At 36.9% G+C, this 25,297-nt stretch overlaps 1 protein-coding gene across 1 annotated transcript; it reads right to left on the bottom strand.

Moving 5' to 3' along the window:
• Nucleotides 1-1,096: 1,096 nt before the first annotated feature.
• On the bottom strand, nucleotides 1,097-23,899 carry LOC140155077 (integral membrane protein DGCR2/IDD-like). Its single transcript, XM_072177765.1, has 8 exons — nucleotides 23,727-23,899; nucleotides 19,933-20,022; nucleotides 18,623-19,066; nucleotides 7,723-7,953; nucleotides 5,902-6,021; nucleotides 4,113-4,233; nucleotides 3,091-3,275; nucleotides 1,097-2,465 (listed from the first exon to the last, which is right to left on the bottom strand). Exons 1-8 carry the CDS (start codon nucleotides 23,773-23,775, stop codon nucleotides 2,269-2,271), a joined length of 1,437 nt encoding a protein of 478 aa, XP_072033866.1. The 5' UTR covers nucleotides 23,776-23,899; the 3' UTR covers nucleotides 1,097-2,268.
• Between the last annotated feature and the right edge of the window lie 1,398 nt (nucleotides 23,900-25,297).

Here is a 25,297-nt window from a genome sequence, read left to right as displayed (position 1 = left end):
AACTGGAATAGCCCATTACGTTAGAATAATTAGAGAACGCTCATGCTTATATAATCAAGATGGGTTTCATGTTGACGCAATATAATTATTAACATAACATTGATATAATTAATAATATATTGAATTTCATTCCATGAAACTCATCATGACGTTGATGGTTTATGACTCTCTTGGCTTTGCTCGTACTCGGCAAGTATCGAGATCAATATATTCATGTATAAATTGTGATCAGAAGCGATAGTATACTGCGCAATGAAGCAAAAACTTTCACTTGAGCCATATCTTAACATTTTCTTGCAAAGTATAGTTATAGTCCAATAATGAAGGGTAGCCACCTGCCTATTTAATACTGTACAGAGTTTTTAGTTGAACCGCGATTAGCCAAGACATAATGAGTACAAAATATTATACATCCTCCATCCCAATATATTTACATTATAGTTGCAGCACTTAGTGTACACTGTTCATGCAAGAACATAATCATTGCTTTAATATCAAGTATTTTAAACATATATGTAATGGAGTTATTGGCAGTTATAACTACTTCATGTCAAGGAAATAGTATTATGAAGCATGAAGCTATACTCTCAGAAACAAGTACATATTGGAGAAGAGAAGCATCTGTGGGGAGTCTGAATACTGTATTCTTACGATCTTAGCTCAATTCTACAAAGACATGCATATGAAAATGATTGGTTAAGCATATTTGATACTTTTTTTCTCTGATCGATTCTAGGAGGCGGAGTTAAGAATGATGATTTAAAAATGTAGAAAAGAGATCACATAGAAGTTGGTAAGAATATTGCACCTTGTCGCATAGCTACAGCCCTTTCATATTGCATGTACATACATGGTCTGATTTCGTAGCATTAGTGGCAATTTTGCAACATTGGCTAGAATCCCTTTTCCTTGCTGGATGTGTTGCTAATGTAAGCTGGTAACCAATTCTATCAACATATGAAGTAGCACCACACAAATTCTTTCCATCACACATCAAGAATAGCACTTGCTAATTGAGCACCTGTGACCATTCCAAATGTGAGTGTATATGCAAGCTTGGATGCAGCCAGCCTGGGGTTGATGATGATGATGGTGGTGGTGGTGGTGGGTGGGGGGGAGGGTAAATGCCTGTTGAAGTGGACAACCATCCTGGTCAGTGGGATTGGACTCATCCCAATAATCATGAATCTGTAGGGACACTCATCCCTATCTCCTTCTGCATTACTCCAATAGCAACCAGTGTTCAAGCTGCGATGCTGTGGTCCAATTTTAGTAAATAATTTACAATGTTTCAATGGCAATCACATATTTTTTCAGTATGTCAAATATGAAGCATAAAACCTTGGGAGTGAATATTAATAACCACACATGATTGCTGCCTCTGAAAGTAATAATAAATATGGCATGTGATTGTTCATTTAATAATCAGGCAAATGAACAGTCCTGAACGAATGGGGGTGCTCCTGCACTTACAGCAAGTCTCTGACTAAGCTGTGTATAACAGACATACATGTATTAATGAGTGCTCAATGCCCAGTTTGTAATATTAATCTGCTACCATATGTGCTCTCTAAAAAAGACTTGTGCTCTTTAAAAAATGCTTATATCATCTTGTGAACAGGCCTTAATAGTGTACAAAGCAATTATTTGCTAGATGGATCTGATACTTTTACATGAGCACAATACCAAAATATATACTATATACTTACATGACTGGTTGAAAAAAGATATTTAAAAATTCATCTTTCCTACAACACTTCACAATTTAATGTCTACACACAATATGGTGCATGACAATGTTTTTCTCCTCGCATACAAATGACTGTTTTAAGGATGGTTCTGAATTTCCCTAAGACAGGCAATTTATGTTTCAACATTTACAGTTCTCCTTGCCATAGCACATTTAACGTTTGGTACCGAAAGCATTAGGTAGTGTAAGCTTTAACATAATAAGTCTCTATTTTCTATGTTACAGTTTATGAATTTGTATTAGTACACAATAGATCCTTATTATTAAACCATACATCGGTGCAAACATACCAACAACACTGATATGCATTACCCTGTATACAGACAGACACATTCTATAACAGTTGGTATTAGATACCAAATTCTTCATACAACTTTCCCTTAGTTACGAGTCCATCTCTTCTGGATATCATCTTTGATAATGTGACAATCCTGCCTCCTGAGTCCATCAAACGGTCTCAACATTTCTAGTCTTTTCAAGTTCAAACTAGTTTTTTTTCACAGAAACACTACATTGCTTCAAACGGTTGTATGAGTAGATGGTAGCAGAGTAACAGGTGATGATGGGAAGCCGGGAGTCTCTGGCGTTTCCGGTTCCTGAATGTCTTCTGTGTCTGCTGCCGATATGATACTCCGCTCTGTATCAGGGCTTGGGCCATCACTGTTGGCAATGTATGGAGTACTAGGAGTGTAACTGGGAGGATCAACTGATTCTTCTGTCAAAACAATATACATACAAATATACAGGTTACAGCTGGATCAAAATATGGTGGAAATTATTCAAATAAGTTGCTCAATAGGCTTTTATATACAACAAGTATGCATTATTTTGGTCTCCAACATGACATACCAATTTGGTGGAAGAACATGCTTTTTTCTTCCCCAAGTAAACATCTCCATACTGCTTGCTGTTGGATGAGTTCCATTAAAGGTAGGTGATCAGATTTTTTCCTATTATGTTTTGTGCCTCTACCCAAATAATCCAATTTCCAAGTTTTGAGGTAAATTGCACTAGTTGTTTTGATATTAGAAGTAAAAACATGTTTCACAACAGCCCATAGAATGGTATGTGTGGTATACCACAACTGGGGATGAGGCTATCACTTTTTCGTCTCAACATCTAAACAAAATATATTTTAGGCCTAAAATTCCACCAGGATTATAAGAAAATATGAGCTTTCTTCTGATGCCAAAATCTCCATTTTGATAGAAAAAAAGTCGGGAGGGGGGATGAGGCTGTGGATCAGGTCACCCATCTTGAATTGACTCTTAATTAAGTAATCAAATCTTTTAATACAGCACAATAATGTAGAGAGTGATAAAAAACAGCAAGCCACTTACCAGATACAACTGTAGGTGTTGTTGGCTCTGAATTTCCTGATGCTAGCAATGCTGTCTCTTCTCCTTGCGAGTCACCTGAACTTCTATGGTTTCTGTTCACATCCGGAGGGTGATGAAGAGGAAATGCTATTGGAGTTGGTTCATATGGGGGTGGACACTCTGTGGGTAGATCCACTTTGAAAAATCTATAGAGTAAAAAAAAATAAAAATAATTATACATGTATGTTTATGATCAAATCGTATGTATTGTATTCTCACAATTTTTCAGTCTCCAGAGAACATGGCTTTTAAAATCACATTACTGCACTTCTTTCTTTTTGTTCACTTTTGGAAGTCTTATAAAAAATATAATAAGTAAATTCAGCTACAAAGTAACAAAGACAAAAAATAAAATTAAGCAACATGTAGAATGTACTCTTTTCCACAAAGTCAAATGTGTGATAATTGAGTTGAAGACACCCTATTCCAGAATCCTCTGTCTTCCTCATGAAAATATGATAAAATGTTAAATAACACAAAGCTGTGAGAAACAGATTACCTGGATGCAAAATGGTTGCAGTTACAAAAATAAATACTGCCAGTGGCACCATAAGTGAGATGGGAGAGAAGCAGAAAGAAGATGTCCCTTGTCTAATGCCTGTATCATACTAAGACGTCACAAAGATTGTAGCAAATTACGCTTTTCACATCAACATCCATCGCTTGATCAGAAAAGATACCAAACCTTTACTGTTGACACTGTTTTTCTCAAAAAAGAGAGCATACTCCGTAACAGGCTTTAACATTTGAAACTGTCTGTTAAGCTTCACATCCCTCTTCACAGAATTAAACGACCTGTCAGGTGAGAGATTTAACTTAAACATCACAGAGTCTTAAAGATTGCAGGTGAGCTAATCATCGCTCTTCTGAGGGAGTACAGGAGAGTTTTACGAAGAGTGATTGCTCTTGCTCCCTTCATTAGTCAATACCTGATACTACTGGAGTTCCAAACTGGATTTCATAAATAATTGTTGACCACTTACGAGTATGGAGGGGGTGGTTCTCTGTAGCCAGCTCCATCAATGTCATCAAGGTTAGGAGGGGGTGGAGGGCCAGAGCCTGGTTCAAAGTCCATCATACCGCCATCTCGTAACTGCTGGGCTCCTGAAGAGCACAAAAAAATAAACATGCAAAAATGGTTAATGGCAGCATAGATTCTATGATGGCAGAGAGGTTTAGCTGGCTCTAAAGCCAGTGACAATAGGGAACTCTACACAAGATGCGGGATCTGCATTAAAACACATTCCTTAGATGCGTGTCAATGTGATCTCCTTTTGTACCCTCTTACGTGCGTAGATGGCATCGCATCATGAGGGCTCTACATGCACACAGTATTGCATCATGAGTACTCTACATGCACTGTAATGCACTTACAAGAAACAAGCTCACTACACGACTATTTCTCCTATGGATGTGCATCCCAAGAGATCGCATTGAAATGTTTTAATGTGAATCCCATTCTTGTGTGGACTAACTCATGAACTATTCAACTGTTCATAACTTAAAATTTGTGTGTTGTCAACTTTGTTTCAAATATTTGTTGGCATATTAAAGGTGAATGACCCGATTGACAACAGCCTTCACTTTACCCCATCAACATTTTGACATGACGAAACCTTTTCTTGTAACCCCAGCAAAAGTTTATGCTTTCCTTTACAGGCATGAACAGGTGATGGCTTCAAGCCATCTGACATGGTGGTATACCATTCATACTGATCTATGGACCATTGTATTACATATTTTTGCCCATGATGTCTAAACCACTGCAGCAATTAATCTCAAAACCTGGAATCTGATTGTTTTGATTACAAATGTAAACCATGGACAAACACCTTAGACAAAATTACGATTAGACAACCCGCTTTTACTCCCTCAATTCAATTACATCAAAACATTGAACTTAGGGAATATAGCAATAACAGATATTGGAAAGCCACATATTTGATTTCCTGTATTATTATTATTACTTATTGTTAAAAGGAGCAGGTTATCTTGCAACTGGTTCTGTATATACACTACTCAAAATATTTAAAGGATCAGAAATTGGCAATCCTGAATTTCCTTCATTCTTCCTGTTCTCATGGTGCTGACAAGTTTTCATTGGAATTCAGTACTTGGCAGTGCAGTTGAAAAATACTTATAAATAAGTCTGATCCTTTAAGGGGGTACTACACCCTGCCCAATTTTGTGCCTATTTTTGCATATTTCTCAAAAGTTATAGCGCATTGGGGACAAGTAAGACATGTATATCATAGGGGCAAGGACCACAACTACTGCACTGGAAATTTTATTTCAGCACAGACAACAGTTGTGGAGTTACAATCAAAAATGAGGGAAAACCAATATTTGATCAATAAATCAATAACTACTTGCTTTGAGTTGCTGAATTTTCAGTACAGTAGTTGTTGTCTTTGCCCCTATAATATACATATCTTACTTGTCACCAATGTGCTATAATTTTTGAGAAAAATGCAAAAATAGGTAAAAAATTGGCCAGGGGTGTAGTACCCCCTTAAATATTTTAAGTAGTTACATGATTAGGGCTCAAGACTTTACTTGCTGCAGCACAAATTGAACATTGGTTAGAGAAGCCTGGTCACCTTTTCCAATGTTCATGTATTACTAATTGCAATTAAATATCAATATTGGATTTCAAGGTAAACAGTTCTCTGTATAAATATCATAATGTCACTGTGTACAAGAGAATGGTTATTGGATTTTATTGAAATGTTGCATTCACACATCATTGACTAGAATGCGTAAGATACGTACTGTAGCGTAAGTAAGCCATGCGTTTTTGTCGCATACGATAGACCATGAACAGCATCATTCCAAGGAGGATGAAAGACGTTAGCATTGTTAATACCCATCTCATGTTATCTGTTACATCAACTGAAAAAGAACAGAAAAAAATTAGATAATTTAGCAAATAGTTGTGAAAAAACATAATAACAATATCACTACATTCACAAGAGCAATTCCAATTTTGATGCAAGAAAGAGCAATCGACAAGCTGAAGGACCTTGCCAGATACTATGTATATATCCTATACCCTAGAAACTAAAATCAGGTACCTGGGAGTCAAGGTTATGGCAGTGAATAACACACTATATATCCACCCTGCAGTGCAAAGCCTGATATCATTTGGCCTTATCAGCAGTGTTTAAAATTAATAAACAAATGGAAGCTGTCCGATAGACAACCTGGCCTAATCGTTTTGGTTGTCCACCTTATTGTTGGACAACCTTTGTTTGAACCAGGATTTGAACCTGGGACCCTTGGCTATCTAAACCGGCACTCTTCCCACTGTGCTATCAAGGAAGCCAATGGGATTGAAGCATTATAGTATACTATTATAGAGGCCCATGGTTCCAAATAATTTAAGAAGAAATAGTATTTTGTAAATTGTAACAAATTACAAAAACAAATTATAAAACATGGCGACTAAAAATTAATTAGTATTCCAGGTCAAACTTATAGCAAAACAGTTACAGTGTGTGTGGCCTGACAGAACTATCCAACATATGTGATTGGACACTACGAATGAGCCGTAAACTCGGCAAATTGTATTCTGAGTTACAGTGTAAAATGTGCGTGAAGGTCGTATTCATAGGTATCTCAATTCAGTGCGACAAGTATCTCATCAAACACTGTTTAAACCAATCAATAATCCTATTGCTGAAGAGGATAATAAGCTTCTACCTATTTCTATAGAATCCTTAAATAGTTCTAGTATTTGTTCGCTTTGGCTAAATCCTGTTCAAGTGGTGGATAACAAAGCATTGTATTTTGTATGTATAACCAACAATTAACAATGAGAGGACATTCCTGAACCTTGTTGACTTGGGGATGATTTGAAATGACCCCCAATTATGACTGTTTGATATTTATTACCAGAAATGTGGAAAAAGAGACACATGTAAAACCGAAAAAAGGTACAATTTTGTTGAAGGAACATAGTTCAACAAACCATAACCCCGCTTCTGTATATCGTTTGATGTCAAATGATATCCATTTTAAAGCTTATGATATATATTTTCTAAACACAAAATAAAACAAAATTGACCGGGAGCCGACTTTACGGCCGATTTGTGGTGTCCAGTCACATATAGGCCGTATTAGCAGTGTTCAAAATAAGGAACAAATGGAGGCTGTCCAACGGACAACCTAGCCTAATCTTTTTGCTTGTCCACCTCATTTTGGGCAACATTTGTTTAAACTGCTATTATTGCTACAAACATCATTCATTGCATCCTGTTGGGTTTCTTTTAGTTTTTTTGATTATGAATGGGACATAACAATTGATCCTTATTGCCATTTTCATTGAAAGGTAATGACAAGACGAAATTTGTTAACAGAAAGTTTGTGTACAGAATTTGGTTGTCCATCCGACAACCACTATATCATTTAAGGTTGTGCAAATTCAATTTTGGTTGTCCTGGGTGACCAATCAACCACTTATTTTGAACATTGCAGTTGCAGAATCAAGTAGGCCTACAGGGAATGGAAAGCCAGGACATGATCTAAGGATGTTGGGCTTTTATAATAAATTTTACTTTTGAAAATTTCCACAAATCTGAATGCAGTACTTACTTCCTTTTTGTGGATTACTGCCATCATCACTTAAACATGTGTAGCCGCAGCATACTTCTGGATCTCGTAGATAATTCTGACATCTGGGTTGACCACATTGTGTTTGTACACACATACTCTGTTCCCTATTGTGACATGTGCATTCCATGCAGGGATCATAGCCTTGTGGTTTGTATCTGTCTCCTTCTCCAACTAAGTTGCCCTTTCGATCTATGCATGGCTGTGTTGGTGCTGCAAATGTAAAAGGGATCAACGTTATTAAATACTTTACACACATGGAGATAATAAAAGTGAGGCAGATCAATTATATTCTGCGCATTCTCTTGGTCGGGCTGATGTCACAAAGGGGAAATAGCCTTGTAAAACCCAGTGTGCGCATGTGCAGTTCCCCTTCTCGAGCTGGTTGTTATGAGCGCGGCGCGCGCTTGTGCAAAGGGGATGAAGGGGACAATGTTCCCGGATGTCCGACAGAGTGAATACTACCTCTTTCAAAATACGAAATAATTATGTATCTCACCAGTATAGAATTAAGGGGAGGATACACATTGTAGGTAAGGAAAGGGACAAACTAATGCCAAAGATCAGTCTATTATGAACAACCAAAGACAAGGGATACTTTACATTTAATAACCCTAGTTAGTCCTTAAGAAATAAGAGCGAATCCGTACTACTTGACTACTTTACATAATTTTCAGAGAATGAACAGGACCAACTCTCAGTTTGTAGTACTGGCTTTTGCAAAGCCTATTCAACGATGAGATAGAAGTGATGTAATAAATCGGATTAACTACCATAGCAATAGATTAAAGCAATTTAGACTATATCGCCCTGCACTACAAGCAGGTTGCACTCATCACCTGTGTATGTCTGCAATCATAGATTGAATACAATACCGCTCTTTTCAGGTGCGAGTGATCAGCATGATATGGTTCAATGCATGTAGTGTAGGAAGATATATAGTCAAAAGTTGTATTCATCTATTGCTATGGTATTTAATCCGATTATTACATCACTTCAACAGCGAATATTGAGGAAATACTGCAACAACTTGATTTCGAGAAACAAATCTCTGACCATCCATGAATCGAACCAGGGTTCATCCACATATAAGCCAACTTAAATGATCAAACACAAGCAGGAAAACACATGTAGATCCTCAGTTCAAATCATCTCATTTTACACCCATAAATTTACTTCTCATTGGCGTTGCAACCTTATGATGCCATGGTACAGGTACCCCGTATGCTCCAATTTTCATCTTGATGATGATATGTGCCAAGGTGTCTCTATGAATCCTAGAAATGCCAGATCAATTCAATCGCCCTGCTTCTTCTTTAATGCTCGCTATCACTAGTAATAACTCGGAATATAGAATTACAATTTATACCAAGGCCTACCAATTAGACAGGTACACTAGATCATCTATTACTACCTGTATGATTCAAATGACGCCGGAAAAATGCAGAAAACAAAATGAAATTACCAGAGCAAAATATAATCACTGGAGGTCAACTCTCTCATATAAGCAGTACATAGCTTAGGAACTGTGTCAATAGGATGTGTGTTAATTTTATCTTATCTTAATGATACACTGTGGTGACTATCAGGCGCCGCAATAAGCAACTATATGCTGGCAGATGACTTTCACTTCCGGTCATCAGCTAAAATTTGTCGCTGCCAGTAGATTTATCTTTGATAAAATATGACACAAATTAGTAGTACCAGTTCAATCTTTTAAACCACATTTGCGTCCTTTAATGGTTCATTCCATTAAACATGATAAGGGAAGGGTAAATGTATTGTTTTCATTCCAATAAGCACGCAGTGCGCTTAACAAAGTCATTTTGGGTGGGCTCTTATTTTTGACCTATTTTTTTTTTTTTGTAAGAGGTGTTTATTAGAGACAAATTTATTTACGTTCTAAAAGGGTCCAGAGACATTGCAGTAGCTTTTCTGATGAAATTATAACATTTGACATCAGATAACCTTTGACCTGGCCCCTGCAACGTGTTCCAAAATGTTCCCCAGATCATTAAGTTTATTGTCACCAAGTTCGAGTCCGGTACCCCTTATAGATGTCCAAGAAATGCATTAAAAAATTTGACCTCTGCATGACCTTTGACCTGACCCCTGCAAAATGTTCCCCTGGTAATGAGATTTGTTGTCACCGAGTTTGAGCCCCACACCCATTACAGAAGTCCATAATGCAATTGTAAGATTTTACTCCCTTAATGACCTTTGACCCCAATTCTGTATGAAAGTTATAGGCGTGTGGTATAGCTGATGCATATATGCAAATGACATCAAATGTTGTACTATATAATATGTGGCAGAAAAAGCATTTTGAAGGTATTTGCACAGAGCATACCTTGAGAGGACACTTCGCTCATTTGCATGGCAGTCGGACTCTCCATTGTATTTGTTCATTTGTGTATGGAGAGCAATGGCGACCCTTCATTGTATTTGTTCATTTGTGTATGGAGAGCCATTCTTGGAGCCCATGGGACTCAGGCTAGGTCCTCAGGTAGAGTCAGACGCTGTATATACTAGAAACGCATATTCTTAATTCGCGTTTATTCAATGTTAGCATTAAATTGGGATTGAGCGAGGGCCAAAAGCAATGGAAAAACCTGAATTTGTTACATAAAAAGAAATGAAAATAAAAAAAAGTCGGGTTCCACCGAGTACATATTAAATGGGTGTAGAAATTGTTCTGAAAATATTAATTAATTTAGACAAACATATGGGATATAATGAACCTTTGACATGACGCCATGATGACATGATTTTATTAGTCGTTTTATATCACCTATACCATGTCTCATAATACCAATATTTTGTAATTTTATATAAGAACTAATATTTTGCATCATAAATGCGCAGTCCATATGTACAAACGAATACTAATCTTCAAGATATTAAGCTTTAGAAGACTTCAACTAAGCAGGTCATAGGTGCTGGCCTTGTCCTATTGTACTTGTTCATTTGTGTATGGAGAGCTCACTGACCTGTATAGAGGTCAATGGGAGAGCTTCTTTACAGGGCACTTCTCCATCGGTTTCAGGGCGTAGTTCATTGAACTCAACGGGCTGTTATTTGAAGTGCTTTTATGTTATTGCAAAACAGATCGTGGCGAAAGCTAATAAATAATTCATACCAGGGTTTAATTGATCTGGGATGCGGACATTTCATTATTCGCAAACCACCGAATTCGATATAGATTTGCGTTGTAAAATGAAAATGTGAATTAGAGTGTCATCCCCTTGGTATTTGGTTAAATACCAGAATTTCCCCCTTAATGACCTTTGACCCCAATTCTGTTTAGACCAATACCTTTATCATAGATAGCCAAACCATTATACTGGTGTAGGCTCCCAAATATTTCTTTACTAGTTAAGTACCAATAGAATATAAAGTGTTAGTTGCAGTATTTTACCTATAGTATCATATGAATATAAATTCATTGGTGTTACTACATTCATTTATCAAGGAATAGACATTTTGTGTTTTGTTTAATTATTTTCATGACTTTGTTTTTATTTCATCATTTCATAAGTTACAATTTGATTTCTTCCTAATTTATTTCTTCCTAACTTTTTTTTGATGTCACAATTATTACAAATTGAAATGAAAAGAATAGCTTCCAGCAGTTTCCAGTGTGCCCTCTTGTAGTTTGAGTTGAATTTACAGCCAATAGAGGGCCTCCTACAAAATATTACACATAGATATAATATGTGACCCGCTCCCACAAAACCAGACATAAGTCAATAATTTTGAAAATTGAGTTTTTGAAGTCATCATTTAGTATAGGTCTTCAGCTTTCATTTGATACCAAAATTATGTTTCTGGGACATGTGGTCCTCATTCTACGGTCTTTCAGTGGGAAGGGGGGAAGCGTCACATGAAGAAAAGGCAAATGCAAGAAAAATAGCTTTAAAGTTGTAAAATGATGTTTAAGGACTTTGTTTGGCTCAGAAAATGCTAGATTTGGGTGCTTTAGATGTAAAAGAATATTTTGTTTTAAATGGTAGGTTAAAGTAAACATACTAAGGAATCAAAAAATAATAAAAACTGAAAAACAAAATCTGCAAGGTTTTTCATCCCTTTCCCAACTTTGACCCGCCGTATCTCAAAATGGCCAAGTGCGACTTATGGCGGGTTTCGTCAGAGCGGGTCACATATCACCTGGACTTATATGAGTGTCCATCCCTTACCACAGCAGCAGGATATTTAGTTGTCGAAAAACATTTGGTAGATTAAGGATCACTACATCCATATATCATGACTTTACTTTCAAAATGAGACTTTTTCATCCTGAAAATTATAAGGCGCATTACATGAACTAAGACATGTTGCAAAATCAGCACATTTTTACATAATACCTATGTTTATACGACGTAGGTGTACAAAATGTGAAATCCCAATCCAAACACATTTTCTGATTTGACAAAACCTTCAATCTTTGGTACCAATGGCGACCAACTGTTGAAGCTTTTAATCGCCAGCAAATGCATGTATGTACATAACGTAGCATTCAATAGTACGAATGTATGGCTATGAATATATGCATTTATCATGACGTCTCGATGGGGACTTTCTGGAATTCATAATAGGCATACACTGTACATGCTGTAGTGTTCAATGGGAATCAGTTATGAACATTCAAAGCACCTGGCTGTACCAGGGAAGCCCCCAGTCATCAGTATTTTGTATTGCTTGCAATGCGTGCAGTCAATATGGGGACAGGTCAAAAGTTTTAATTGTTTTTAAGTACTCAAGATAGCGTCAAAATCAAAAAGAACTTTGAATTTGATGGAGAAGGAGGATGAAACAATTCAATCAGGGAATCCAACAGCAGTTGATACATGTACTTTTAATGAACCTAGGAGAACCTGGAACTGGAAAAGGAAGTAAGCCTAAAAACTTAAAATTGAACATAATTTAAACCATTGTGGCAGAATACGATGAGTTGGCGCCCGAGTTGGCAGTTTTGGCACCTCATTTTTTTTTACTTCAGAGCAAAATTTGGGCACCTAAATTAATAAAATTAGAAGCCACTGGCTCCTCAATTATTTATTGCACTGTATGGACATTTTATAACTTACTAAGGGAACAACCCAAAAGTTTGAAGTCCTGTAAATGAAAGTCCTTTCGTTAGAAGACTAACCCCTTCCCCCATCCCCTCTAACATAAGTGTCAAATATCGAAAATTTCAACCTGTATTCATAGGATACAGGGCCGTCGCTATCATGGTGAATGGTGTTATGGAAGGGGTGCCACAATGCTAGGATATTGATCACATTTATGGAAGAAACAAATATTCTGTTTCTAAAATATTTTTCTTCATACTTTTTGGAAAAAAAAAAAAAATTATGACTTGCTGGAATTTCAAATAAAAAGAAATTAAAGTGCCATACAGCTGCTTTAAAAAATGAACTTGCAGGTTGCGAGTTCTGCACTCTATATTGATTTAAAATCTTTTTGAAGCAACTGTAAAATGTCAATATTGTACTTCAAAAAATTCAAAAAATGTAATATTATATATTAAATCCTTAAAAAAAGATAACTTTGACCGATGTTTTAAAGCTTTAATGTACGATCTTTTTTCAGAATATACCTTTATTTTTTTCAAAACTGATTTTTTGGCATATTTGTAATACTTACACATGTTCCAACTTAAATCTATGAGCAAACTGTCAAATTCGCCCTGATGATTTTCTGTTGGTCCGACATATTATCATAATTTTTCAGATTATGATAATATGTCGGAACGATCGCAAATCTTAATCTCCTACGAAGCCAATTTGGTTAAGTTCCCTCCACAGCACACATGTGGAGGGAGCATAACCTAACTGGCTGCATAGGAGACTAACTCTGAGGCCGTACTCGAGATATTTCGAGTGATAGAGGTGAAGTTTATGATGTTGTTTCTTTGCAAATTTCCAATGTTTTTCGCGTCCAAATATTGGGAACTTTCATAATGATTGCATATTATCATTTGAAAGAAAAAAAGAAAAATTTAAAAAGCTTGTACATTAAGGCTTTAACTACTTTTTTACAAATGTAATTGGACTTTTTGATCCCTCCCTCCCTAATATGGGCACTGGATATAGCCGATACATATGTGCAAGTGATGTAATTGTAGGGTGTAACCTGTAGGAGGAGAAGCATTTTGAAGTTACTGGCAGAAAGAAGAAAGAAAGAAGAAAGATCGGATAGCAAAACAGTAGGCCTACCTAGCTCAGGCTAGGTAAATACCCTCTGTACACTAACACTAACCTGACCATAAACCCTGTCTAATCTTAAACCCCAAGACTAATACTAAACCCTAACTCTCTGCACCCAAACACTAATAGTAAACCCTATGATTAGTCCTAAACTTTATGACTAATCATAAACTCTAAGACTAACCCTAATCCCTAACCCTCTGCACCTTAACACTAACCCTGATCTTAAACCCTATGACTAATCCTAAACCCTAATCCTAAACCCTAACACTAACCCAAAGCCTTAAACCCTCTGTACCCTAACACTATTCCCTGATCTTAAACCTTACATCTAATCCTAAACCCTAAGTTAACCCTAACATCCCTATCCCTGTAGATACACATGCCTAAAACACTGGGTGTTGTGAATATTCTATAATATAAAAAAACATCAGACATGCTGAAGTTACTGATGTTCTTGTCCAGGGTACGATTTAACTTGTGACGCGGAGCAAAATGCTCCCCATTTTGGACAACCTGCTACACAAATTTCAGCTTGTATAGCAATTTTTTACAATGTAAACATATATGCTAATATATAAGAACATCACCTAAATAATGTTTTCGCTAAAAATTGCTATGCAATTTTTTCAAAGTAAATCGAACCCTGTCTTGTACGCATTCCTCAGCCTCCTCAGAATTTGTAATGGACACAAATTCCTGCCCATTTCTGTCCAAAAGCATTACTATTTTCATTAAGTGTTCATGATCCTGTCAATATAATTAACATGAACCAATATCAGAATTTATCAAACAAAACTTTTGAGCAGGCATGAGAGGTCAACAGTTGTCTGGAAGGGAGCCTGAAGGCAACACCAACATTTCCTGACCTCTTATCAAAATAATACCACCATATCTAGGCAAAGCAAAATAAGAAATTTAAGGACAAAGATTTTAATCTAGGTACCACAGCTTTATCTACAAAACCATGGATCCTTTCAAGTAAACCTATTATGTCAGCTATTATGCTTGCTTAGACTTCAAGAAAACAAGTATTAAGAAAGCTGAAAAGAACAGGTGCACAATGTAATACTGGATTTTATTCTTTAAGATTTAGGAAAAAACCAAACTTAATATTTTAAAACAAATACAATTCTACATAAACTTAGGTGGTGGGTTGATGAGTGTCAATGAAAAAATATGGTACTATAGTAAGGAAATCAACTGTTACCTTCACATAACATTAAAACCCTAACAAGTATGGTCCTCAAGTAGCCTACAATTTTGCAAAATGTATGGGAAACAGGACTTCACAGGAAACAGGACCTCTCCACCACTCAAGCAACAAGCATAGTTGCCTAAACTTTAGGCCTGAATTGTGGGAGAAATCACTGAGAATCTCCAAATTTCTCTCGTAAAGTAGTTTTATGAGTTGTGAAATTGTCAAAATTTACATAGAGATCTTTTAGACATCACCTACATACATGCTGTATTGTTTGTAATAAACTGGTGTTGCATTTTTCCAAAAGGGGTTGTTTATTACTTAATTTTCAGGGACAGAAGCTTCAAAATTCGCGGCAATCTTGGGAAGATTCACTCACTTCTGGCTTCAAATTCAAGATGGCAGCGCCCACGGAACTATGTGAACACAATATTTTCACAGTAAATACAATGAAATTACATCTGTAAGTGCACCATCCAACAAGAATCTGATGAATTAGTGAAATTCTACTCTCGGCCCGCCAAAAATTGCATGCTCCACCCCTCTCGGCCTGCCAAAAAAACTTTGCTCCCCCTTTGCACATGCCAAATTTTTGGGATCCCAATATGCAAACCTTAAATGGTCTAGATACATGTTGCAAGTGCAGCGAGCAGGAAAATTTGCATATTTTTAAAGCGTTTCTGTACTATTTTCCCAAGCCTTTTTAAAGCATTATATTTTAAATGCGCCCCATGAATGTGTGCCAAAAATCGCTTCCTCCCACCTCTCAGCTTGCCAAAAATTGCTTCCCCCCTTTCGGCCCATCAAAAATTTCTTGCCCCCCCCCCCCACGGCTCATAATTATTGCACAGCCCCTTAGGCAATGAACTGGATGGAAGTTTGGGTATTAGATTTTGTCCATTTAGTGATCGTCACTGACATGACTGGACATTTTTGCATTTTGTGTCCATTCTAAATGAGGATTTTGTTTTGATGAAAGAGTTAAAAGGCAGACACCTTCCATAAAAACATTAGTTGGAATTTGAGCAACTATATTACTGATAGAGGTGGCTGTACAAACATGCATTATTGTGCGATCAATCTATTATATTGTATTATTTTTGTGGAGGGCGTCTGCCTTTAAAATTTGGTCTCTTTTGTCAAAAATTAAAAACTAAATGAACCTGGGAAGAAAGGAAGTGGGCACTGACCAGGCTATCAACGGGTCGTGTGAAGCAAGTACGCATGTGAGCCACTAATTGATCCTGTATAGCATTGTGATCATGATTATTTCCTGTATGATTATAACCCAGCCAGCTAGCTAGCCAGCCATTAAAGATCCTCTTTGGGACCATAACACAGTATTACCAAATCCGCCAAGTGGTAGCCCAATTGATTTACAATTCACTATTGAAGCTTTCCCACAAGACTTTTTGGTATTTTCTGTCCACTGCACTAGAGGAACCAACATTTTTACGAAAAACTGGGAGACTTTTCGCCATTGGTTCCCATGATTTTGTGTTGTTTCCTGTCCCATTCAAAATGATACTTAAAAATTGTGTGACTTTTCAGTGATTTGACCTTTCGTATTCAGGCTGAAAAGTTTGACAACACTGTTAACACCCAACTATGGAAGTGTTAGTCTAAACAAGTAGGCCTTGGATTTCCTATTTCCTAGTTGTGTATAAACTGTACATTGCAAACAGTATACCACTGTATTACATTATTAGAATAACCATAGAGCCAGGGGCAAGGTTGCCATTAGTGGGTCTTAAGTGTTGAGCTCTTTGATCAAGATCAAAAGCTTGTCAACTTTGCTACTTGCTCATGTGAATTCTGACTATTCACACTTAAAAGTGCTTTGCAAATATGTCCGAGTACTTTTTCAGTATTAGAATAAAGACCAGAGCATTATCGGTCAATGATCAGTACAATGTAAGAATATAGACCAGTATATTATTTAGACTTGTACCTGCGCCTTATCTGTTTTGAGGTCATTGCGGGAAATCGGAGGGGTTTGCTTTGAATGTCCAGGTATTCTTCTCTCATGTTTATCATTACAGTCCATACCCCGGTAATTCTTTGTCACTGGCAGTGGTTTAGCTTGTAAGCGCTTAATTTCATTGGTTCCTTGACTGACAAAAGACTGCATCATAACGGAACAGCCAAACCCAGTATTCAAACAATTTTACTGCAGAGGACGCATTATTTGGGTGTAAAGGATAATGATGTACCCTTTATTTCTATTCTAATATATTACCACAAAATAGTGTGATTTAAAGAGAAAATATCACTTTTTTGCCCACATTGTTTACCTCAAGGTGGAGCTCGTACGTATAGCCAAAGCGGAAGTGACAGCGAGTATTGCGGAATATTGAATGCGTAACCAAGCGTAATGCTTTGCGTAGAATGTGTAACAGTGTTAATTTAAGTACTGCATTGCGCTTTGCTGTGCGCTGTTATGCGAGAAGAACATGAGGTTTTTGCCCTGGCCAATTTAAATAATTAAAGGTCTTTCACGCTTCCGCTAATCACAGTGTGCGATTTTGAATAATGGGTCGTGGAGGTAATCAGTGCTGTACGGTGCAAAAACTGATTGAGGAGCCAATGGCTCCTAACTTTATAAATTTAGGCGCCCAAATTTTGCTCCCAGGTAAAAAATCTGAGGTGCCAACGTAAACTGAACAGCCACGTGTGTTGAATGTTCATACATTGTAGCTGCTGTACTTTGATCTACATATTCCCATTGAACGCTACATACTTCATACGCAGCATGTACAGTGTAGGCCTATATGTTTTCCAGGAAGTCCCCATTGAGACATGATGATAAATGCATATTCATAGCATATATTCGTACTCTTGAATGCTACATTACATACATGTTTTGTTTTGGGCGATTAAAAGCTTCAGCAGTTGGTCGCCATTAGGCGCCAGGGATTGAATATTTAGTCGCCATCAGCAAAAATCTAGTCGCCAATGCGCCTAAAATGGTCGCACCGTACAGCACTGGAGGTAATATAATTGATAATATCGGCCATTATCTAATCATATATTTTCTGGTATACCAGAACGAAATTCAAAATTGACAAAATTTTTGCTAAACAAAAATCTGTAAGAAATTTTTAGTACATAGAAGCCAGAGGTTTCCAGTGGTATAAAAATCTCAACTTTTTTAGGAAAGTGGGGGGATGAGGCTGTGGATCACGAAATGCCCTTTTAATTGCTGGAATAATTTTTGTTTATAATGTGGTTTTCCTTCAGCTAATGACTAATGTCTTAACCCCTGTCAAAACGATGCAACCTGTGAGTAGATTCTTACACGTAACAATACCAATTTTAGGCATTAAAAAGATCAGCATGAACTAATTTCTGCCGATCCGTTATTTTAACGATGATGCATACCTGGCCGAAGTGATATCGGATCCAATTAACTGTTGAGCCTTAGTAAATGAAACATTCTGCTTACAATGTACCACAAGGTAAAGCCACTCACCTCTATCACAAAGAAATGCTCCAAGAGTGATATTACAGGGATGTAACTGCCACTGCCATAGGTAGAAATAGATGCCACGCTGTACATCAAGTGCCAAACAAAGCTGCAAATGGTCGGCTATATTGGGTGGTATTGCTGATGGCATGGCAATATTTGAGTTAGCAAGCCCTTGACTCCTCTTCATTCCAACCGGTACATCAGGTACTAGCTCCTCCCAATCGGAGCTGTTTGAGTCCCTCTGTAGGATATACCCCATCCAGTATGGGGAATCCACTTCCCAATTTTGTCTGATGACATAGTCTAACTCATCGTCAGTGACCATGGCTAAATTGCCACCCTGTTCTGAGCAGTAGTCCTGTGCCCCTGCATGTGTTAATGGACCAGTGAATGCTTCAAAACACTTTTCAGTTTTGCCATAATATGTCCAGCCAGCTGGACATTGATCTAGAAATTTAAAAAAGCAAAGAAAGAAATAAAAGATTAGGGAATACATGTAGACTGACAGGGTTTCCCAACAAATGGCTAGTGACCTTATTTGGGGCTGTGCATGCGCTCATTTACATGGATTCACAAGACGTCCAATAGTTTAGCTGCTAAGCCCCAAATTTGGTACAATTGTGTACTTTGTGATAAAAGCATGGGAGTTTGTGAAAATGCTCCAATCTTGTCAACAGATACACCAAATTATTCGTCTGATCACAAGGATGTCAAAACTGTATAGTTTGTGCTATCTACGACCCATCGCTAGAGAGTTATTCTACAAAAACCTCGTTTTTGGGTAAAAACATCACATTTTTTGGTTGTACGGGGGTACAAATTTCAACTTGCTCCGATTTTGCCAAAATTGGTGGCAAATTGTTTGTCTTGACATAAGAATCAAGAAACAGTATAGTACTTATTATCCAATGTGTACAGTTTTTTACTTTTTATTTGCAATGGAAGTCAATGGTCAACAGGGCCCTATGGCCAGCCGAGTGGCAGTTGACATTTTTAACCTCTATCTCAGCAGGTTAACACAGTAGATTCTTTTTATGACTTGTTTCAGCAACAGACAATTTGCCACCATTTTTGTCAAAATCGGAGCAAGTTGAGATTTTTACCCCTGTACAACCAAAATGTGTCATTTTTGCCCCAAAATGAGGTTTTTATAAAAAACGCTGTAATGATAGGTCGTAGATAGAACAAACTATTATTCATGTTTTAAACCCTTGTGATCAGATGAATAATTTGATGTGTCAATGTTTTAAATATCGTATGTCCCTAGATCTTTCTAGACATTTTCTAGATTACAATACCATTGCAATCCTTACCTGCTATTATTCTTTCTGCATGTCCTTTCCTATTATAGGACTGTGTACTTGATTGCTGAAGGGATCCTCCAACAAAATTTACAAATAAAGCTGAAAGATACAAGGTTCAGAAAATATAAATATTTCATTAAACATTTTCAGAAAAGGGTTTGAAATTTATTAATTGGCACACACATGATTGGGCTACCAGTCACCCTCAACTTCTAGCTTAAGGCAATTACCATGTCAATGAAGAGTGAAGAAGAGTGTTTACATTATGTGACCCATCACATCGAAACAGACCACCTTGCAGCAGAAATGAAAATGGAGATTTAAACACTAGGTTAAACCAAAATAGAATACTTTGGTTAAACTGCTGTTTTTTAGCTTGAAAATGACACCTTACTTGTTGAAATCAGATACAGTAAAAATGTTTTATGAGACAAAACAAGCTCAGAATTTCTTTTTATTTTCTTTATATTTTTTCATCTTCTTTCATTGTTATCTGCCAATGAAGCTACATGTAGCCGCGAAGTGGTCTATTTCGATGTGATGGGTCACATGTTAAAACTGGCTCAGGCTTGGACTCAATACTAAATCACCTACTTTTAGAGTCGGTCAGGTAAGGCCAATCAAATAATTTTTGTTTTGGGCCCAATTGTTTGTCACCTTGAAAGTCATTCTCTTGCATACAATGTGTAACCCAATTTTTAAGAATAGTTTCTGCTTTTTCCTGGATCACATCTTTTGTTCACCCAATCCTCAAATTGTGGAAATTTTTTTTCACTTTTATAACTGCAGTCAGGGCAAAGAATGGGAGAAAGTAATGTAATTTGTAAACACCCAGAAGCATCACTGTGTTATAGAGAAATTGATTGATTTTTATCCTTTCTCTAGGTACATGTATGACTGAATCTGTATTTAAAAATAAAAATTTGTGCGTAAACCAGGCCTTGAAATTTTCAAAGGCACTCATTTCAAGGCCATTAGGAAGCGCACTAAGGTCACTATGTACAATAAAAAAGAATGCTTTGAAATAGAGGGGCACCAAGGCCAAGCTTAAGGGCAACACATTTTGTAGGCTCTAATTGCTGCGGATTTACTAGCAGATTTACATGATTGAGAACTACAAGGTAATTAGAGAATTGAATATAAGGTAAGTTCCTATGTACCTAAATTGATACAGCCTGATAAAAAAAAAATCAACATACCAGGATCAGTGTACCATAAAGTACAAAACCACTCACTAACTTCAACTTGCATTACCGGTATAAAATAAAACCTATTAGATCAGGGGTGCGATTCAAAACTTGTGAAATATCTTGAAAGTAGTAGAAAATCCTGAAAAACAATGAGAAATAGGGCTAAAATCCCCCCAAACGGCCTAAAAATGAATAAAATTGACCCTGAAGAATCACACCCCTGCTTCGTAGTTTTACACACCATTGATGACATCATGTGTTTTGACCTGTAATAAATTACAGGTCAAAGGTTATCTTTATTACCAATCCTTCAAAATACTTTTTGAATACTCAATTTCATGTAATCCCGCTGCTGAGAATCGCAAATTTCAAAAACTTCTGTCAGATACTGAACTTTGTTTGAGTAATCAGTGGCTCAACATGCTGAATTTTATACTGCCAGATCGCTTTTGCAGAAAATCGCTTCTCACGCATGCTCAATATTTACTTCCGTTTTCAGAGCGGCATGCTGATTAATCGATGCAAATCGCCGATGCAATGCGAGTTGAAGTCGTTTGACACAATATGAATGCATCAATCATTTCCTATCAACTGGTTCTTATTTTGCAAATTAATTTACCTTTCTCGAGCATTAACTTCCGGAGTTAATTATTGACAGCAATGGATGCAGTTGTAAAAAATGTATTTTGTGGTCTTTTTAATATAATATTACCGTATTCATTCCAATAAGCGCCCAGGGCGTTTAACGAAGTCATTATGGGATGGGCGCTTATTTTTTACATGGTTTACCCAATTTTTTCCTAACAGGCGTTTATTAGAGACAAATTTACATACGTTATAAAAGGGTCCTGAGACGTTCCAGTAGCTTTTCTGATGCAGAAAATATATTGCATGTTTACACAGGACTTCTAATCCCCCAGCTATTTCACTGTATCGACGTCTATCCGTCACTTCAACATTAATGGTACCCTTTAGCAAAAATTGAAAATACCCTGGGTGGGCGCTTATTGGGGCATGGGCGCTTATTGGAACGAATACGGTAATTGTCATCTGTAATCGCGATCACCGTGACTTAGTATTAAATGCAAAAGCGATTAGTGATGATGCCTTGAAAATGACGGCAATTGCCCATCGATGCATCACAGTCGTTCAGCGATCAAGTATTGACATTCATATATGCGCAAAGTCGACGTAGAGTAGCCCTACTATCTGGCCTTTTAAACACGCTATACCCAGGCCTTCATTGTTGAAAATTTCAGGAGCTGTTAATCACTCTCCTGAGTTTACTAAGGTGAGGAGCTCCATCTTATAAATTCTGTATTAAAACATAGGGATTCAAGTAGTGAGGAGCTCAGTAAATCACACTCCTGGAATGTTGTTAAGGAGAGCTGTAGGAGCTCTGGTGCAAGCGAGCTCCTCAAAAATGAAGGTCTGTATACCTGAGAACCGCTAAGACCCAGTGACCGCTCCACCCGAAGCGGGGGTCACTGGGTTTAGTTGTTCTCTGGATATAGGATTGCCACTGTCTATAAATGCCATATAGTAGGGTTTAATGTCGAACAGCTGCACGCTTACAAGAATACCAACACAATGCATCAGGTGGATTGTAAGAGCAAGGTACTGTTTTTATTCTGGTGTGAACATGAGGGGAGCGAGGCCGAGCGGTTAATGCGTTGGACTGTGAATTCAAGGGTCACTGGTTCGAATCTGAGGCCCGCCTGAGCTCGGCTGGCTCTTTGTGTCCTTGAGCAAGGCACTTCACTCTACTTGCTTAAAGTGCTTTGGAGGATCTTCAAGGAGCCTTCACGGCTCTGTTTAAAGCATAAATTTACAATAGAATTAAGGAGAGAATAAACAACTAAGGAGAGCTAAAATCACTCGCCTGTCATGCCTGTATCAGATTTAAAGAGAGCAGTAGAGAGTGATTGCTCTCGCTCCCCTCAAAAGGAGAACCAAAAACCATGATCATGAACTGCCAAAGTCTAGAGATGTATGACGTCTAACTACCATAAACGTGGTCATGATGAAACTTGAAAGTGTCTGTTGAACTGTTTTCAATATCATGATGGACGATCCGGTGAACGTGATAGGAATTGATTCACATGATTGACTGTTTTGATGCCAACGGCACGAGACACACACTACACTTAGCGCGCGACACGAGGTAGCGCGTTATTGCCGTCTATACCGCATACGCGATCAGCACAGTTTACAATCAACGCGGGTATGCAGGCCCGCTAATTGCCGGTGCTGATAAAGAGCTAAATAATACGGCTATATATTGTACGATAATTTATGAACGCTGAACAATACAAAATTATATTATTTGGCTGAATGATAAGAATCCATGATGATATATCATCATGATGAATGATCATGGAATTCCGTATCATATGCCCAATAAAATTAGTTAATAATCATTCATTGTAAACTTAGCTGATTGAATGCTTCTTCCTCACATAGCATATTGAATTCTTGCACGGCATAAAACAGTACAAAATACGGCAATGAAAACATTGTCAAATGTCTGCTCCTATGTAAATAGCTAGCTATGGCTTTCGATTGTTTTTACACGATTTCATGGATTTGAAGCAACATAATTCTGAAACTTACCATGAAAAATAACTCCAATACAAAACGTGGATGGTGGCGATTTCATCATGCAATTATTAATCTACACCTCTGGTACATTAAAAAATCAAAATTATATATAAATATGATATTTAAAGCGTTAATTATAGCATTTTTCTTGTTTCACAAAATCACTTCCATTTGTCTATCATCAAACATGGCTACGTTTTGTGTGTAAAGGGTTCGTGGGCAAGTCGAATTCGTTATAGGGGAGTTTTTAGCATGTTAAAAAAATTAGTATAAATAATATAAGTTTGCACTGGATAATCTACAAATGTAATAATATTGCTAGCTGGGTAAATAAATATATACCAACGTGTGTTTATTAGATATTTGTTTTTTAATTATTATTGTCGCAAAATTGTATTTAATATATCTCATTTCGAGATGCTCGTCCCCATTTATGGACCGTACCACGATAAGCATTACATCCCAGTGACACTGTGACAGGTGCACAATCAGCCAATCTTGTTTTGCGTTTCACAGCGCACAGCGAAATTAAACAAAATTCCTTTCAAAAAGGAAAGAGGTAGACTGTGATGTTCGGATAAAGGGATGTTTTCATTTGCCATAATAATTCTGGCCATTCATTTAATAGCTGGGCGTTGGCTACCCCTGAGGTAGGCAAGTGAATCACTAAGATATGTTTATTTTTGTATAATTTATAGCAATTTTGAATTGATTGTATGTATGAATATTATATGTGATATAGGAGTGTCGGTGGTGGAGGGGGGGCTGGGCAAAATGGAGGGGATCAAAAGTTTTAGGTCTTCAAAAGGGGGGGATAAGTTTTCACCAATATTGATAACAAATTTCACGCGCTTCGCGCACAAGCATAATTGAGAATTATGGTCCGTTTTAATACCAAAATCAACCTTTGATTTTAACCAAATTATTACAGCAGGATAGCATAATAGTATATAGGCCTACATGTTAGGATAGGCCTATGATCGATCACTGAGAAAACAAGTTCTTGGCAGTACACAATGCAGCTATGTAAGCATCGTAACGGTGTCAAAATACGATCACATCAAATCAGCACTTAAAGCCATATAACATTTTCATACAAAATAGTTCCCAGCAAACACAAAAATGTTTTTAAAACGTTTTAAATAAGTTATATTTTGGGTTTTGGTTTAGGTAAAAACGTTTTAATAACATTAAAATGTCGGGTTGTATAAAGGTCATGAAATCGTTTTAAAACGCTTTGTATGAAAACACACTACAACAATATATTTTAAAATGTTTTTGAAATGTCATTGTAAACTATTTTTGCAAACATTTTTGGCAACATATTTTGTCAACACTTAAATAATATTATGTTAAAATAGTTGCACCCAGCAAACACAGAAATGTTCTTAAAATGTTTTCTACAAAACGTTTTAATAACATTTAAATGTCGGGTTATATAAAGGTCGTTAAAACATTTTAAAAACGTTATTGTAAATATTTTAGGCAAACATTTTTTGCAAAATATGTTTTCAACCCCAAAATAACATTCTGTTTAGAATGATTTGTACCAAGTTTTCAAAAAATGTTTTTGGAATGTTATT

The sequence above is a fragment of the Amphiura filiformis genome, chromosome 6 (assembly GCF_039555335.1).
Source record: "Amphiura filiformis chromosome 6, Afil_fr2py, whole genome shotgun sequence".
Lineage (NCBI taxonomy): Eukaryota > Metazoa > Echinodermata > Ophiuroidea > Amphilepidida > Amphiuridae > Amphiura > Amphiura filiformis.
Note: the sequence above shows the minus strand (reverse complement) of the source record. Positions and strands in the feature narration are given on the sequence as shown.

What these genes read in the sequence shown, in the direction of transcription:
- LOC140155077 (XM_072177765.1), bottom strand. Translation starts at nt 23,775, where the DNA reads ATGATGAAATCGCCACCATCCACGTTTTGTATTGGAGTTATTTTTCAT. An exon ending in TATTGGAGTTATTTTTCATG is followed by an intron (nt 20,023 to 23,726) that starts GTAAGTTTCAGA and finishes TGTATCTTTCAG; the next exon opens with CTTTATTTGTAAATTTTGTT. An exon ending in GAACCACCCCCTCCATACTC is followed by an intron (nt 3,276 to 4,112) that starts GTAAGTGGTCAA and finishes TTTACTCTATAG; the next exon opens with ATTTTTCAAAGTGGATCTAC.